Genomic DNA, 13,892 nt, shown 5'->3' on the forward strand with positions numbered 1-13,892 from the left:
AAATGGAAAAATATACCATGCCCATAGATTGGTTGAATCAATATTGTTAAAATGTCTATACTACCCAAAGTGATTTACAGATTCAATGCAATCCTCATCAAAATATCAATGGCATATTTCACAGATCTAGAAAAAAATAATTATATGCTTCCTTTAGAACAGAAAGGAGCCCAAATAGCCAATGCAATCTTAAGCAAAGAGAACAAATCTGTAGGCATCACATTACCACACTTCAAACTATACTACAAGGTTATAGTAACCAAAACAGCAGGGTATTGGCACAAAAATGGAGACATAGACCAATGGAACAGAACTTAGAACCCAGATATAAAACCATCCACATACAGTTAACTGATATTTGACAATGCAGACAACAATATACCCTAGGGAAAAGAAACTCTATTCAATAAATGGTGCTGGGAAAATTGGATAGCCACATGCAGAAGAATGAAGCAGGATACATATCTCTCACCTTTCACAAAAATTAATTCAAGATGGATAAAAGATTTAAATGTAAGGCATCAAACCATAAGAACTCTAGAAGAAAATGTCAGGAAAACTCTTCTAGATATAGCCTGGACAAAGAATTTGCAAAGAAGACCCTGGTGGCAATCGTGGCAATAACAAAAGTAAATAAATAGGACTTGATTACAGTAATAGAAAAAAGCTTCTGTAGAGCTCAGGAAATAATCAATGGAGCAAATAGATAACCTACAGAATGAGAGAAAATATTCACAAGCTACACATCCACTAATGAGCTAATAACGAGAATCCACTAATGAGCTAAGAACTCAAGCAAGTTAGCCAGAAAAAAAAAAAACATTAAAAAATGGACAAAAGACATAAATAGAACCTTTTCAAAAGAAGATAGACAAGTGGCCAATAAACATATGAAAGAATGCTCAATAACATAATTAATCATCAGGGAAATGAAAATTAAAACCACAATGAGGTATCACCTTATCCCAGTCAGAATGGCTTTTATTAAAAAGTCCAAAAAAACAGATGGTGGTGTGGAAGCAGAGAGAAAGGAATGCTTATACACTGTTGGTGGGAGTGCAAATTAGTACAACCTCCATGGAAAACAGTGTGGACATTCCTGAAAGAACTAAAAGTAGACCTACCATTTGATCCAGGAATCCCACTACTGGGTATTTATACAAAAGAAAAGAAGTCATTTTATGAAAAAAGCCATTTGTACTTGAACATTTACTGCAGCACAATTCACAAATGCAAAAATGTGGAATCAACCCAAGTGCCCATCAATTCATGAGTGGATTAACAAAATGTGGTATATGTACACTCTGGAATATTATGCAGCCATTAAAAAGGATGAATTAAAGCCTTTTGCAACAATTTGGATGAACTGAAGACGATTATCCTAAGTGAAGTATCTAGAGAATGGAAAAACAAACACCACATATACTCACTATTAAATTAGAACTAACCAATAGCACACATGTCCACAGAGAGAAGTAAAACTCAACAGAATTCATTCAGGGGGCAGGCTAGAGGAGAGGATGGGCAAACACCTACCTAACAGATACAATGAACACTATCTGGGTGATGGGAACACTTATAACAAGCATAACAAAGTTGATACATGTAACCAAAAACATTTATACTCCCATAATATTTTGAAATAAAAAATTGAAAAAAGGAAAAAATAAATAAAAGGGCATTTCAGACCCCTCTCCCCAAAAAGAGAAAAGAAAAAATATGGTCGTGTGGAATAACCTGAACTCAAGAGAGGAAGGGTTTTGGAACAAATGAGCAATAGGTTTTGGGAACCAGAGGGCAGTACTTTAGCCTAATAGACTGGAGGTATATAGAATTAATAATGCTTCAGTATCTTTATCTAGCACTAATGTTTTAGCCCTTATTAAGTACAATAGTTAATGGCCCTAATTAAGTAAAATAGTTGCTAAATTTCATGGAGAAAAAAATTGCCATTTTTGTTCTTTTAAACCCAGAGGATTCCTATGAGTTAACAAAGAAAGGATACTTCATACTATCACAACTGTAAATCAATTAAAATTACCTTTATTACATAATAGGCCTGTGTTTTCTCCTCTTCTCCTTCAGGAGGCAGCATAACAATGGTAAGAATTTCATATCTGTTCTTCAGCTTATCAATTTTACTTAGCCGATCATGAAACTCAGTGCTAATATGAAAAGAAAAAGAAAAATTAAACACTGAAAAACAAATAACTTTGTGTTATTATTGAAGACATTTGGATTTGTGTTACTGCTGAACTCAGGCAGTTTAAATGTGTTCTGACTTTTAAATTTAATGATACAGTGTAAAATGTGTCAGATTTTACCCTACTTGAAGACTAATGAGTTAGCCTGCCACAGTCTCATGGATGCTGGTAGAAAGACACAATTTCTGTGTCAGAGACAAAGGACTTTATTACTCATCATGCAGGAAGTGGTATAAGCTTCCTGTCTGTATTGGTTCCCTTTGCTCCCCGTATCCCATGGGGTCAAGAAAGGGCTCAAGTGGATGTTGCACACAGAGTAGATTTGCATCACAGCTTACGAACCTCAAGCTCAGGTAACCCAAATATTTTACAATGGGAAATAAGCAAACATGCCTAACTTTTGCTCCAGAGGGAGAAACTAGGTCTAGTTTCTGAAGCTATTTGCTATTCAAACATCTTTAAAAAGACAGCCCAGAACAGGAAAGTTAGTGCCTGTCTTTGCAAGGTATGACAAAATATGAGAAACTCATGGAGAATTGTCTTCCAGCATTCAAATTCTTTTTTTCTTTTTTTTTTTTCTAGCCCATTCTTCTGCAGAAACAAATTCAGATTCTTGAATCTGTTGATTAGGTTTTCCTTTTATTTCAGTAAATTCATATTTTATGAGCAATTGTTTAGAACTTATTTTATAATAATACTAGTAATGCAAATATATGCATAGCAATATAGAAGGTGACTCATTTGTGTGCTACAATTTCATGAAAGTAAGCTATCCAAGCATGGCAAAAAGAATTCTTCAAACTACCTGTTTTTCTACTTTAGAGAGAACTAATGGTAAAATATATTTGGTGTCAGAAGTTACAGTTTTCCTTATTTTTAATTATCATTATTATTTCATCAGAAAATATTTACTCATCTTTTATCTAATCATAAAAGACTTACTGGCTTTCAAGCTTAAGATGGCAGACTGAGCACAAGTAAATTTTTCCTCCTTTCTAAAATGGAAAAGATTTTTTAAAAAAACATAACAGCTTCAGGAACAAGAAAGACACAATTTTTTCATGAATTCGTGGAAAAATGGAAAATAGATGGGATAAGATTAATGGGGGAAAAAATAGATACACACACAGAAGAAGATTACTGCAGAAGCAAGAGCCATTTTCTACCAAAGAAATCTAGAGAAAATCCAGACTCAAGAATAAGAAAGAAAAAGAGCAAGAGTTATCTGTGAGGCTATTATCAATGGGTAATTAATAAAAGGACTATCTACAGATCATTTGTGCCACTTCTCTGAAGCACTTAAAATATACAGAGATGTTGGCAGGAATGTTTTCTACTCGAATGATAACCAAAACATCACCATAGTTCCTACCATGTATGTTAGAGCTGGAAAGAGAAAAAAGAACATAAAGTAATTCCAGGCTTCTACAACAGTGGAAATAAATGAAAAAGAAAGGCAGTTCCACTTAGGAATGAAATAAAGTCTTCATCACTCAAATAAACACCTCCTAACTTTCGTAAGCTTCGTACCTACCTGTGCTCCTTACAGGACAAACTAGCCCAGAGCCTACAGTCAGGCTTACCATTCAGGGGAGAGATCTATTGGAGACAGAGATCTGCCTAATTGCAGAGGAAACCTCTACCAGCTCACTATCAATATCCACTGATTATTAATTATTTATTAATAAATATTAAAAGAAGGTCAAGGACCATTAGACATTTATGGGAAGTTAAAGGCATAAATGGAAAGAACAAAATGAACAAAGAACAGACCTTGGGAGAAATAGAGATAATGCACAGAAAAGAAGATAAAAAGTATTTTTCTCTTTAAAAGTATTTTGATTAGTATCCTCTAAAAAATAAGACGATATTGATTCCAATAACACCATGTAACAAAATAGGCTGCTATGAAAAGAAAGGACCAATGAATGAACAACAATTCTTGCAAATAAGTTTTTCTTTTCAATGTAATGGCAGTGAAGAATACAGATTGAATAAGTAATCTGGACAGATGGAGAAGGGGGGAGATTAGGCAGAGGGAAGGCGAATAGGGAGAGAGAGAGAATGAGTATATCGAAGAAAGTACAATAAAAAAGAGTAAAAAAAAGTAAAATGAGAGATGAGACACCTGGAGGACAGATCTAGGAGAGCCAATATCTACTAAAAATGAGCAACAAATGGGAAGAACAGAGAGAATGGTGGTGAGAAAAAAATTAGAGTGGTAATAGAAAAATATTCCCCTGACCTGAAGAAAAACTTCAATGAAATAACTGTAAGAGCTCACTCATCAAGGGTCAAGCAAGAAAAACAAAAAACTACAAAACACCCAGACATATACAGGGGAATTATGAAACACCAAGGATGAAAAGACTGTCCCAAAGCTTCCAGAAAGAAAAAAAAAAACAACAAAAACCAGGTTCCCTACAAAGTAAATTGAACTAACCTAGAATCAGACATCTCATAAACAACATAATATAGAAGAATATGAAACAATGCTTTACGCTGTTCTACTGTAATTTCAAATATTTGAGGACTAAAAAGTTTCAGAAAAATATAATTCTGAAAAACAAATTAAAAATCATACTCCAAAGAAATTCCAGGAAAACAGGATGACAAGAAACATACGAAAGAATGTTAAATTAGGAAATAAGTAAAACACATAGGTAAGTTGAAATTATTGCTGACAATTGGCTGTGCAGCTTAGAGCAAGTTAAGGAAAGGAGTTCTTTAAAAAGTAGAGACATAATATTTAAAACAACAAACAAGAAGAAGATACTATAATCAGTGATTTCAACAATAAATGAAAGATCAGAAGAGGGAAAGTATAAGTAAAAGATCCTGAAGTCTTATTTTTTTAGGAAAGGGAAAGTAATGGGAACTAAGTATTCTTCAATATTTATAAAGAAATTGAAAGATTAAAATTTCTTTTGAATTTAAGAATAAGCAACAAAACAACTAAAATTAGAATGTATATCTTCCAAATAATTAAAGACGAAAAAATAGAAAACAAAATTCCGTAAAAACAATGAAAGGCAAGAAAGAAAGAATGAATAAACGGCAACTTCTTATGTCTCCTGAAAAGTTAAATATATATCTACCATATGATCCAGCAATTTCACTCCTAGGTATTTGCCTAAGAGAAAAGAAAGTATATGTCCATATCAAGAACACATACGTTCATAGAAGCTTTGTTGATTAATAATAGCTAAAAACTGGAAACAAGTGTCCATCATCAGGTAAACACATAAACAAATTGGGGTAAACACATACAATGAAATACTACTATTTAGCAATAGAAAGCCAGCATCAGCAAACCATCCTGCCTCCACCTGTTTTTGTACAGCCCACATGCAAAGAATGACTTCTACATTTTTAAATGGTTCTTTAAAATGAAAGAATTATATTTCATTAAAATGAAAATTATATGAAATTCAAATTTTGATGCCCATAAAATTTTATTGGAACACAGCCACACTCATTTATTTACATATAGCCTATGGCTGATTTCACTTTAAAATGGCAGAATTGAGTTATTGAAACAAAGACTATATGGCCTGCAAAGAACTATAATATTCATTATCTAGCCCATATAGAAGAAGGAATGTATTATTAATATACAATACATGGATGAATTTCAAAATAATTATGCCAAATGAAAATAGCCAGGAAAAAAGAGTGCCTACTACTGGATTCCATGTATATAAAGCTCTTGAAAATGCAATCAATTACAGATAAGAAACAGATCAACAGGTGTCTGGAGAGAGAAACATGGGGAGGGACTGGAAGGAAGAATTACGGCGGGGCATCAGGTGACTTGTGGGGATGATGGATATGTTGTTAACTATCTCGATTGTGAGGATGGTTTCTCAGGTATATACATATGTCAAAACATATCAAATTGATCACTTTAAAGATGTGCAATATATTGTATCTCAATTATACCTCAATAAAGTTGTTTTTTAAAATAAAACTCCAATTAAGACAATGAAAAGCAGGAAAGGCAAAAAATAGAAAGAAAACATGGCAATATCAATTTTTGTGAGGCACAGTTAAAATAATACTCAGAGGGATTTTTTAACCATCAAAGCTGAAAATTAATAAGCTATGCATCTATCTCAAGAATTTGGAAAGAGAACACGAAAGACACAAAACGAAAGAAAAAATAGTAAAGGTAAGATCAGACACTAACAAAATAATGAATAAATAGACAATAGGGGAAAGATCAATAAGAGTTGATAATTTTCAAACATTGATAAAACTGATTAACTTCCACTAAGAATATCCTACCCAAAAAAGAGAAGTCACAAATAACCAATATTAGGAATTAAAAAGTGATTATCTCTAAAAACACCATAGCTATTAAATAATAAAATGATATTATAAACAACTTTATGGCAATAACTTTGAAGTTTTCGATAAAATGAAAAAATTTTCCTGGGAAAAAATATAATTTACCAAAACTAAGGTGAGAAGAAATAGAAAATCTGCATTGTACTATAGCCCTTAAATAAATTGAACCAAAGGTTGAAAATCTTCCCCCATAGAAAACCCCAGGCCCTCAATGGCTTTACCAGTTAGGTCTTTGAAAATTCAAGAAAAATATAATTCTATTCTTTTATATACTTATCTAGAGTATAGAAAAATAAGAAATACACGCAAATCATTTTATGAAGGCAGACATAACCTTAACAACCTGATAACCTTACGATGGAGCAATGGGGCAAGAATTGTGGGTCATTTGTACACATGAGCATAGATGCAAAAACTGTAAAAATATTCCCAAACAAAATCTAGATATACAAAAGATAATGTAACAGACAAAAGTTGGGTTCATTTCAGAATGTAAAGCTGATTTAACTTTGAAAAATTGATCAATATAATTAATTACATTAACAGATTAAAGAAGCCATACCATGTTAACCAATACAGAAAAAGCACATAATAAAAGTCAACATTTATTCCCTATTAAACAAATTAAAACAATCTTTTAGCAAAGAATAAAAATAGATGGAAGCTCACCTAATATGATAAAGGATATCTCAAAAACACAAAACCATACAGCAAACTTTATATTTAATGATAAAACAATGAAAGCTTTCCCTTTGAGACCAGGCACAAGACAAGGGTAACTATAATCACCACTGCTATTCAGTATTAAACTGGAAAAAAATAAAATTTTAAAGATTGGAAAGAAAGAAAGAAACTATTATTTGAAAATGCTATGAATGAAAATACAGTACCAAGAAAATCAGAATCTACAGATCAATTGTTAGAATTAATTATGAGTTTAAGCAAGGTTGCTGAACACTTAATATACAGAAATCAAATGTATTTCTATATACCAGTAACAAACCAAAAATAAGATGTTTTAAAAAGAGATAACACTGACAATCATATAAAAAAAATAACATGTAGTCAGGAATAATCTTTTAAAAGGTAGGCAAAACCTCTATGTAAAAACTGCTTCAATAGATGCAGCTACTGGGTATCTATAAGGAAAGGCATGTTATTACTGACTCTTACCACAAACCATACACAAAAATCAATTCCAAGTAGATTAATAATCTTAATGCAAAAGGAAGAATCTAGAGATTAAAGAATTAATCAACGGAAAGAGCTTAGATTTATGGCTATAATATGCTCTATATCTTATATTAAAAGCCTTTTCAAAAGAATAAGAAAAAGATGGACATCCAGGATAGTTGAGGAAGCAGCCAGTTCTCCTGACATTACCCTTATATATTTTTTTCAAAATTCTTTTTTTTTTTTTTTTTTTGAGACAGAGTCTCACTCTGTTGCCCAGGCTAGAGTGCTGTGGCGTCAGCCTAGCTCACAGCAACCTCAAACTCCTGGGCTCAAGCGATCCTCCTGCCTCAGCCTCCCGAGTAGCTGGGACTACAGGCATGTGCCATCATGCCCGGCTAATATTTTCTATATATTTTTTTTTAGTTGTCCAGCTAATTTCTTTCCATTTTTAGTAGAGATGGCATCTTGCTCTTGCTCAGGCTGGTCTTAAACTCCTGACCTCGAGCGATCCACCCGCCTCCGCCTCCCAGAGTGCTAGGATTACAGGCGTGAGCCACTGCACCAGCCTAAAATTCCTTTAGCAGAGTTTTAAAACTCTAACAATTACCTTATATTTTGCCGTTCTTGATCAACATATCTTATTTGTGATGTAAGCATTGTTTTGTGAACTTTAATTTCTTCAGTTCGCTCTTCCATAGCTGTGTATAACTGCTGTTTTCTTTTTTCCAGGGAAAGAACTTCTTCTGCCTTATTATGAAGCATTTCTCGAGTACGTTTAACTTCAAGTTTTAAAAGATTGTCCTCTATCATCAAATCCTATCCACATAAAAAAATTGTCAAATATTTAAACTACTATTTTTATACCAAAACTAAAATATTTTTATTGCTGTAAAAGTCAAACATGAAAATATGTTTTTCTAACTTGACTATTGACTAAGATATCAACTAGGGTTAAATTTAGATTGCTTGGAGTCATGACTCTAGTTTTTCTTTTCTTTTCTCTTAAAACAAAGGGGCTTATGGCTATTCCAGATCATTTCTTATAATTCAATTTTAAATTCAAGCTTTACTAAAAAACATAAAGAAAAAGTTATTCCTGAAATTAAAACTTACAATGTCTAGAAAACATATAAAGTCCTAAGAATGAGCATTTTTATACTCTGAATCTCACAAAATAATGTGGAAATAAATTTTTATTTTAAAACAATTCAGTCACAAGTACTGATGTAAGAGTACACAAATAGACCAATTTTCAGAATAGAAACTCCAGAAATGAACACTCCAGAATATAAGATTTTACTGTTTCATAAACATAGCTTTTCAGTTGGAGAAAAGATTAGATCCTTACATCTTACATGAACCAAAAATATATTCCAGATGAATGAAAAAAAATTAATAGAAGAGATGAAATCAATGCAACTACTAGAAGTAGTAAATATTTGTCTAATTTTTAGTGTGACAAAAAAGTTTCTAAGCATAAAAATTATAAATGGAAAAAACCTAAAGATTTGATTTTTAAAAAAGATTTTACAAAAACACTGAATAAAAATTTATAGGTAAATTGGTAAAATATTGACAATATTTATGATGAAGATAATATTTTTACATATGAAAATCTTTTACAAAGCAATTTAAAAATATAAACCTCCTAGTTGAAAAATGGGCCAAGAATATAAACTAGAAACCCAAAAAGAAAAATTATGGAACATGACATAATGGAAAAAATGTTTTAAACATTTTTATATAAACATAAATGTTTTAAATTTTATCCTTAAACCAAATGTTTTAAATGGTCACCAATTTAAAAAATATAGACTAAAACAATGAGAAACTGTGTTTGCCTACCAAATTGGCAACAATTTTATAATTAGAATATCTAGCCTCGGTGGTGGTGAATAAAATAGAATGCTTAAATACTGCTCGTGGGAGTATTTTAATGGAACCCTTCATAAGGCAATTGGGCTTAAAAATAGTTTCAAGACACCAAAAATATTCATTTCCTTTTGAACCATAACCATACAGCTAGGAATTTGTTGTTGTTTTTTTTTTGAGACAGAGTTTCATTCTGTTGCCCACGCTAGAGTGCCGTGGCGTCAGCCTAGCTCACAGCAACCTCAAACTCTTGGGCTCAAGCGATCCTACTGCCTCAGCCTCCCGAGTAGCTGGAACTACAGGCATGCGCCACCATGCCAGCTAATTTTTTCTATATATTTTTAGTTGTCTGGTTGATTTCTTTCTATTTTATAGTAGAGATGGGGTCTCGCTCTTGTTCAGGCTGGTCTCAAACTCCTGACCTTGAGCGATGCTCCCACCTCGGCCTTCCAGTGTGCTAGGATTACAGGCATGAGCCACCATGCCTGGCCTACAGCTAGGAATTTATCCCAAGGAACTAACTGAACAACTGTAGTATGATATTTGTACATTGTACATGATGGTACTATTTATGTTAATAATAGCCAAATATTAGAAAGGAATACATATCCAAAAAATAGAAGATGGTTCAATAAATTATGATAACTTCGTGCAATGAACTTTTAGGCAACCTTTAAAAAATATTTTTAAAGAATAATGTTTTAGGAAGTGTGTATAATATATTAAAAACTTTTTAAATATAACATGTAAGACCAATTTTCTTTAAAAGATTGGAAGGAAGAAATGGACTTTAACACTGTTTATCTTGGGTACAGTGATTAAAGTGACTTATTTTCTTCTTCATAACTGGCTATATTTTAAAAAAATTTTCTACAATTAACATAAAACATATGGTTTTAATACTATACATGCTTATAATTTTATTGTACCTGTTTAAAAGCTTTGGCTTTTTTAAGTTCTTTCTCTGATCTTTCAATGAAAAGGTTTAGTCCATTTATTTCATTCATAAGGGACTGCTTTTCATCACAATTTTTAGTGTTTGACTTCTTGATAAAATAAAGATCATTCTGTGAAAAGAAAAAGGTATATAAATGTATTTTTAAATAACACCTATATTAAGTACATACTATATTAAACATATCTTACATTAAATTATATACTCAAATATTTATAATAAGCAGATATTTTAATCTCTCTCTTCACACTGTGTCTCCAATATAATGTACATGGATATTCACACAGAAACATTTTCATTTTTATGATCTATTGATGTTTTGGGTTTAGTACGAGTTCAGTAATTCTAGGAAATATTATGTATGGTTCCAGTTCAACCTAATGAATTACAGCTGTCCCTCAGTATTCTTGGGAAATTGGTTCCAGGAGAGCCCCCACCCCCCACACACACATACACACACCAAACTCCATGGATGCTCAAGTCCCTTATATAAAACAGCATAGTATTTACATATAACCTATACATATCCTCTTGTATACTTTAAATCATCTCTAGATTACTTATAATACCAATACAATGTAAATGCTATGTAAATAGTTGTTATACTGTATTGTTTATGGAATAATGGCAAGAAAAAACTCTGTATATGTTCAGTACAGATACAACCATCCATTTTTTTCCTTTTTTCTGTCTTTTTTTTCTGTATCCATTTCTTTTTCTGAATATTTTCAATCCTCATTTGTTTGAATTCACAAATGCATAATCAGTGGATAGAGAGGGCTGACTGTATTTAGGTGACTGCTATTTATGACGAGAAGGAAGCATACACTCTAGGTTATTACGTGGTTCACACTCCCATTGGGGAGTTTATTGTTTAATTCTATTCAAGTCTCAGATGGTAAAAACATCAATATTCTGAAAAAGCATAGGGTCCTGGTTAACAGTACAAGCTCTGGAAATAGATGGCCTTAATTACATATTAGCCATCTGACGCAGGTGTGATCTACTCTTCCCAGTTTCCTCATCTCTAAAATGGAGAGGAAAACAATTCGTACCTCCCTGGATTGTTGTGAAGATTAAAGACGTTACTATCAAAGAGTGTGTACAACAGTGCTTGACACATAAAAGTTCCATGTGAATGTCAGCTATCATTATTATTATTATTCTTACATATATAACCACATATTACTAGAGAAAAAATATTTGATAAGATCTAATTCCATCAGATGCATAAATAGTTCACACATACCCAGGTATCAATTTTCTAGTTTTATACCAGTTTGTGTCCCTTTTCCCACCCAGAACCCAGAATAAGGTTTGTGCTCTTAGTCCCTTCTTGTTTCCTAAATCAAAGCTTTCCAGTTCCAAGATATTTCTCTCTCTCTCCCTCCCTCCTTCTCTCTCTCTCTTTCTCTTTCCCTTCCTTCCTCTCTCCTTCTCATTCTCATTGCCTATATTTTCCTGAAGTAGCAGGACCTATGATTGTACCAAGATAGTAAGAAGAAGAATTTTTTGCATAAAAATGTGATTTCATAAAATTAAATTTAGAACAAAAGAATTAAAATTTAATGTGATTTTCAACCTGAAGAAATTAGTTTCCATTATGTAAAATAGGGTTGGAATGGCATGGGAGAGGGCATACCGAATGACTTTATGATCTGATGCTACTATTGAACAGAGTAAATCTTTGTTAGGTTAACTAGATTTAATATATTTTTAAAATTCACTTGCATTTCTATTAATTTATTTACCTCTCTGTTAAAAACCAGAGTTGAATAGACATAAGCACTAGTTAACTGTATAATGCAGAGGGCAGTCAGGGTAGTTAAAAGGGAGAAAAACTATAACCATTTCCACACAGCAACAGACTAGGGGCAAGAAACATGTTCGGATTCAAAAGTCATTCTCCTATCGTTCTATACCATTAATATTCTCATAGCCTAAATAATCAAAACAATACCACATATTGAGTGCCTACTAAAAGCTCTGTGCTAAGATACATTGATTCTAGTTCTCCCAAATGCCCTAAAATGATATCAATCTTTTCCCCATTTAATAAATGAGCAAACTAGGGCTCAGAAAAGTTAAAACAGCAGTAGTGATACAACCTTGAAATTCAAAACCAGTTCTATCTGATCCCAAAGCATGTGTTCTTTTCCCTTAAACTATAGTAACAGTTAAAAAAATATTTCAACAGAGGACAAACTATTCCAAACCGAAATTTTGTCGCCTTAAAAGAAAAAAAGGAAAAAAAAAAATAACAGGTGTCTTTCACCTTTTATAGCCTTCAAGGAATTCAGGGCAGTTCTTCTTGAAACCACTAGAGGACGCTCATCGCTAGTCTTTTGTGTGGTAAATAACAACCTTTAAACCTTGGGGAGTTCTTACCCCATTCAGGTCCACACTCCCACTTTTGCTCTCTTATTCTCCAGTCAAACTTTAACATAGGTTTTATATTACAAGCATAAAAGTAATATAAAAGTAATAAATAATAAGTAGTAAACAAAAGTAATAAAATTCCTAAAGATAAAGAACATTCTCACCTTAACAGAATTGAGTCATTTTAAATATAGTAACTAAGTAAATACTTGAATAACACAATAGCTGACTCATAAACAAGCAGCTTCTTTTAGATGGCATTCAGAGATAAAGGGAAATCAAGTTATTTGTTAAGACAGATACATAATAGAAAACTAGAATTTATCAATGTTCCAAACAGGGTACTCTTAATAATTTGAAGTCAAATGAACCAGGGATCAAATCCTAGCTCTCCATGTACTAGCTGTCTAACACTGGACAAGTTACTTAATTTGTAAAACAGGCAATAGTATCTTCCTCACAAGACATTTACAAGGATTAAATGAAATAAAATACTAGAAGCATGTAATACAATATTTAGCATATAGTAAATGCTTAATCAATGATAACATCACATTCTAGTAGTCAGTATAGAAATATGAACATCTGTTCATACTTCTTTTTTAATAGAAACAGGGTCTTGCTTTGTTCCCCAGGCTGGAGTGCAGTGCCCCAATCATAGCTCATTGTTAGCTCCAACTCCTGGGCTCAAGCAACTCTCCCATATCGGCCTCCTAAGTAGCTGGGACTACAGGTGCATGACACCACAACTGCCTAATTTGTTAAGTTTTTCTTTTTTTAGAGATAGGGTCTCACTATGTTTCCCAGGTTGGTCTCAAACTCCTGGCCTCAAGTGATCCTCCAGCCTCGGCCTCCCAAAGTGCTGGGATTACAGGCGTGAGTCACCATACCCAGCCCATACATTTGTTATATATGTGGGTAGACTGGCACTCACCCTAACCAAAGTAGTCTTAGGA

At 32.7% G+C, this 13,892-nt stretch overlaps 1 protein-coding gene across 1 annotated transcript in view; it reads right to left on the reverse strand.

The window, feature by feature from the left end:
• The window catches only part of CCDC39 (coiled-coil domain containing 39), a 75,832-nt gene that overhangs the window by 19,936 nt on the left and 42,004 nt on the right, over positions 1-13,892 (reverse strand). The window contains 3 exon segments of the mRNA XM_045539740.1: positions 2,042-2,165; positions 8,338-8,546; positions 10,532-10,669. Of these exon segments, the coding sequence (XP_045395696.1) occupies positions 2,042-2,165; positions 8,338-8,546; positions 10,532-10,669 (471 nt within the window).

The sequence above is a fragment of the Lemur catta genome, chromosome 1, assembly GCF_020740605.2.
Source record: "Lemur catta isolate mLemCat1 chromosome 1, mLemCat1.pri, whole genome shotgun sequence".
In the NCBI taxonomy this organism is placed as follows: Eukaryota; Metazoa; Chordata; class Mammalia; order Primates; family Lemuridae; genus Lemur; species Lemur catta.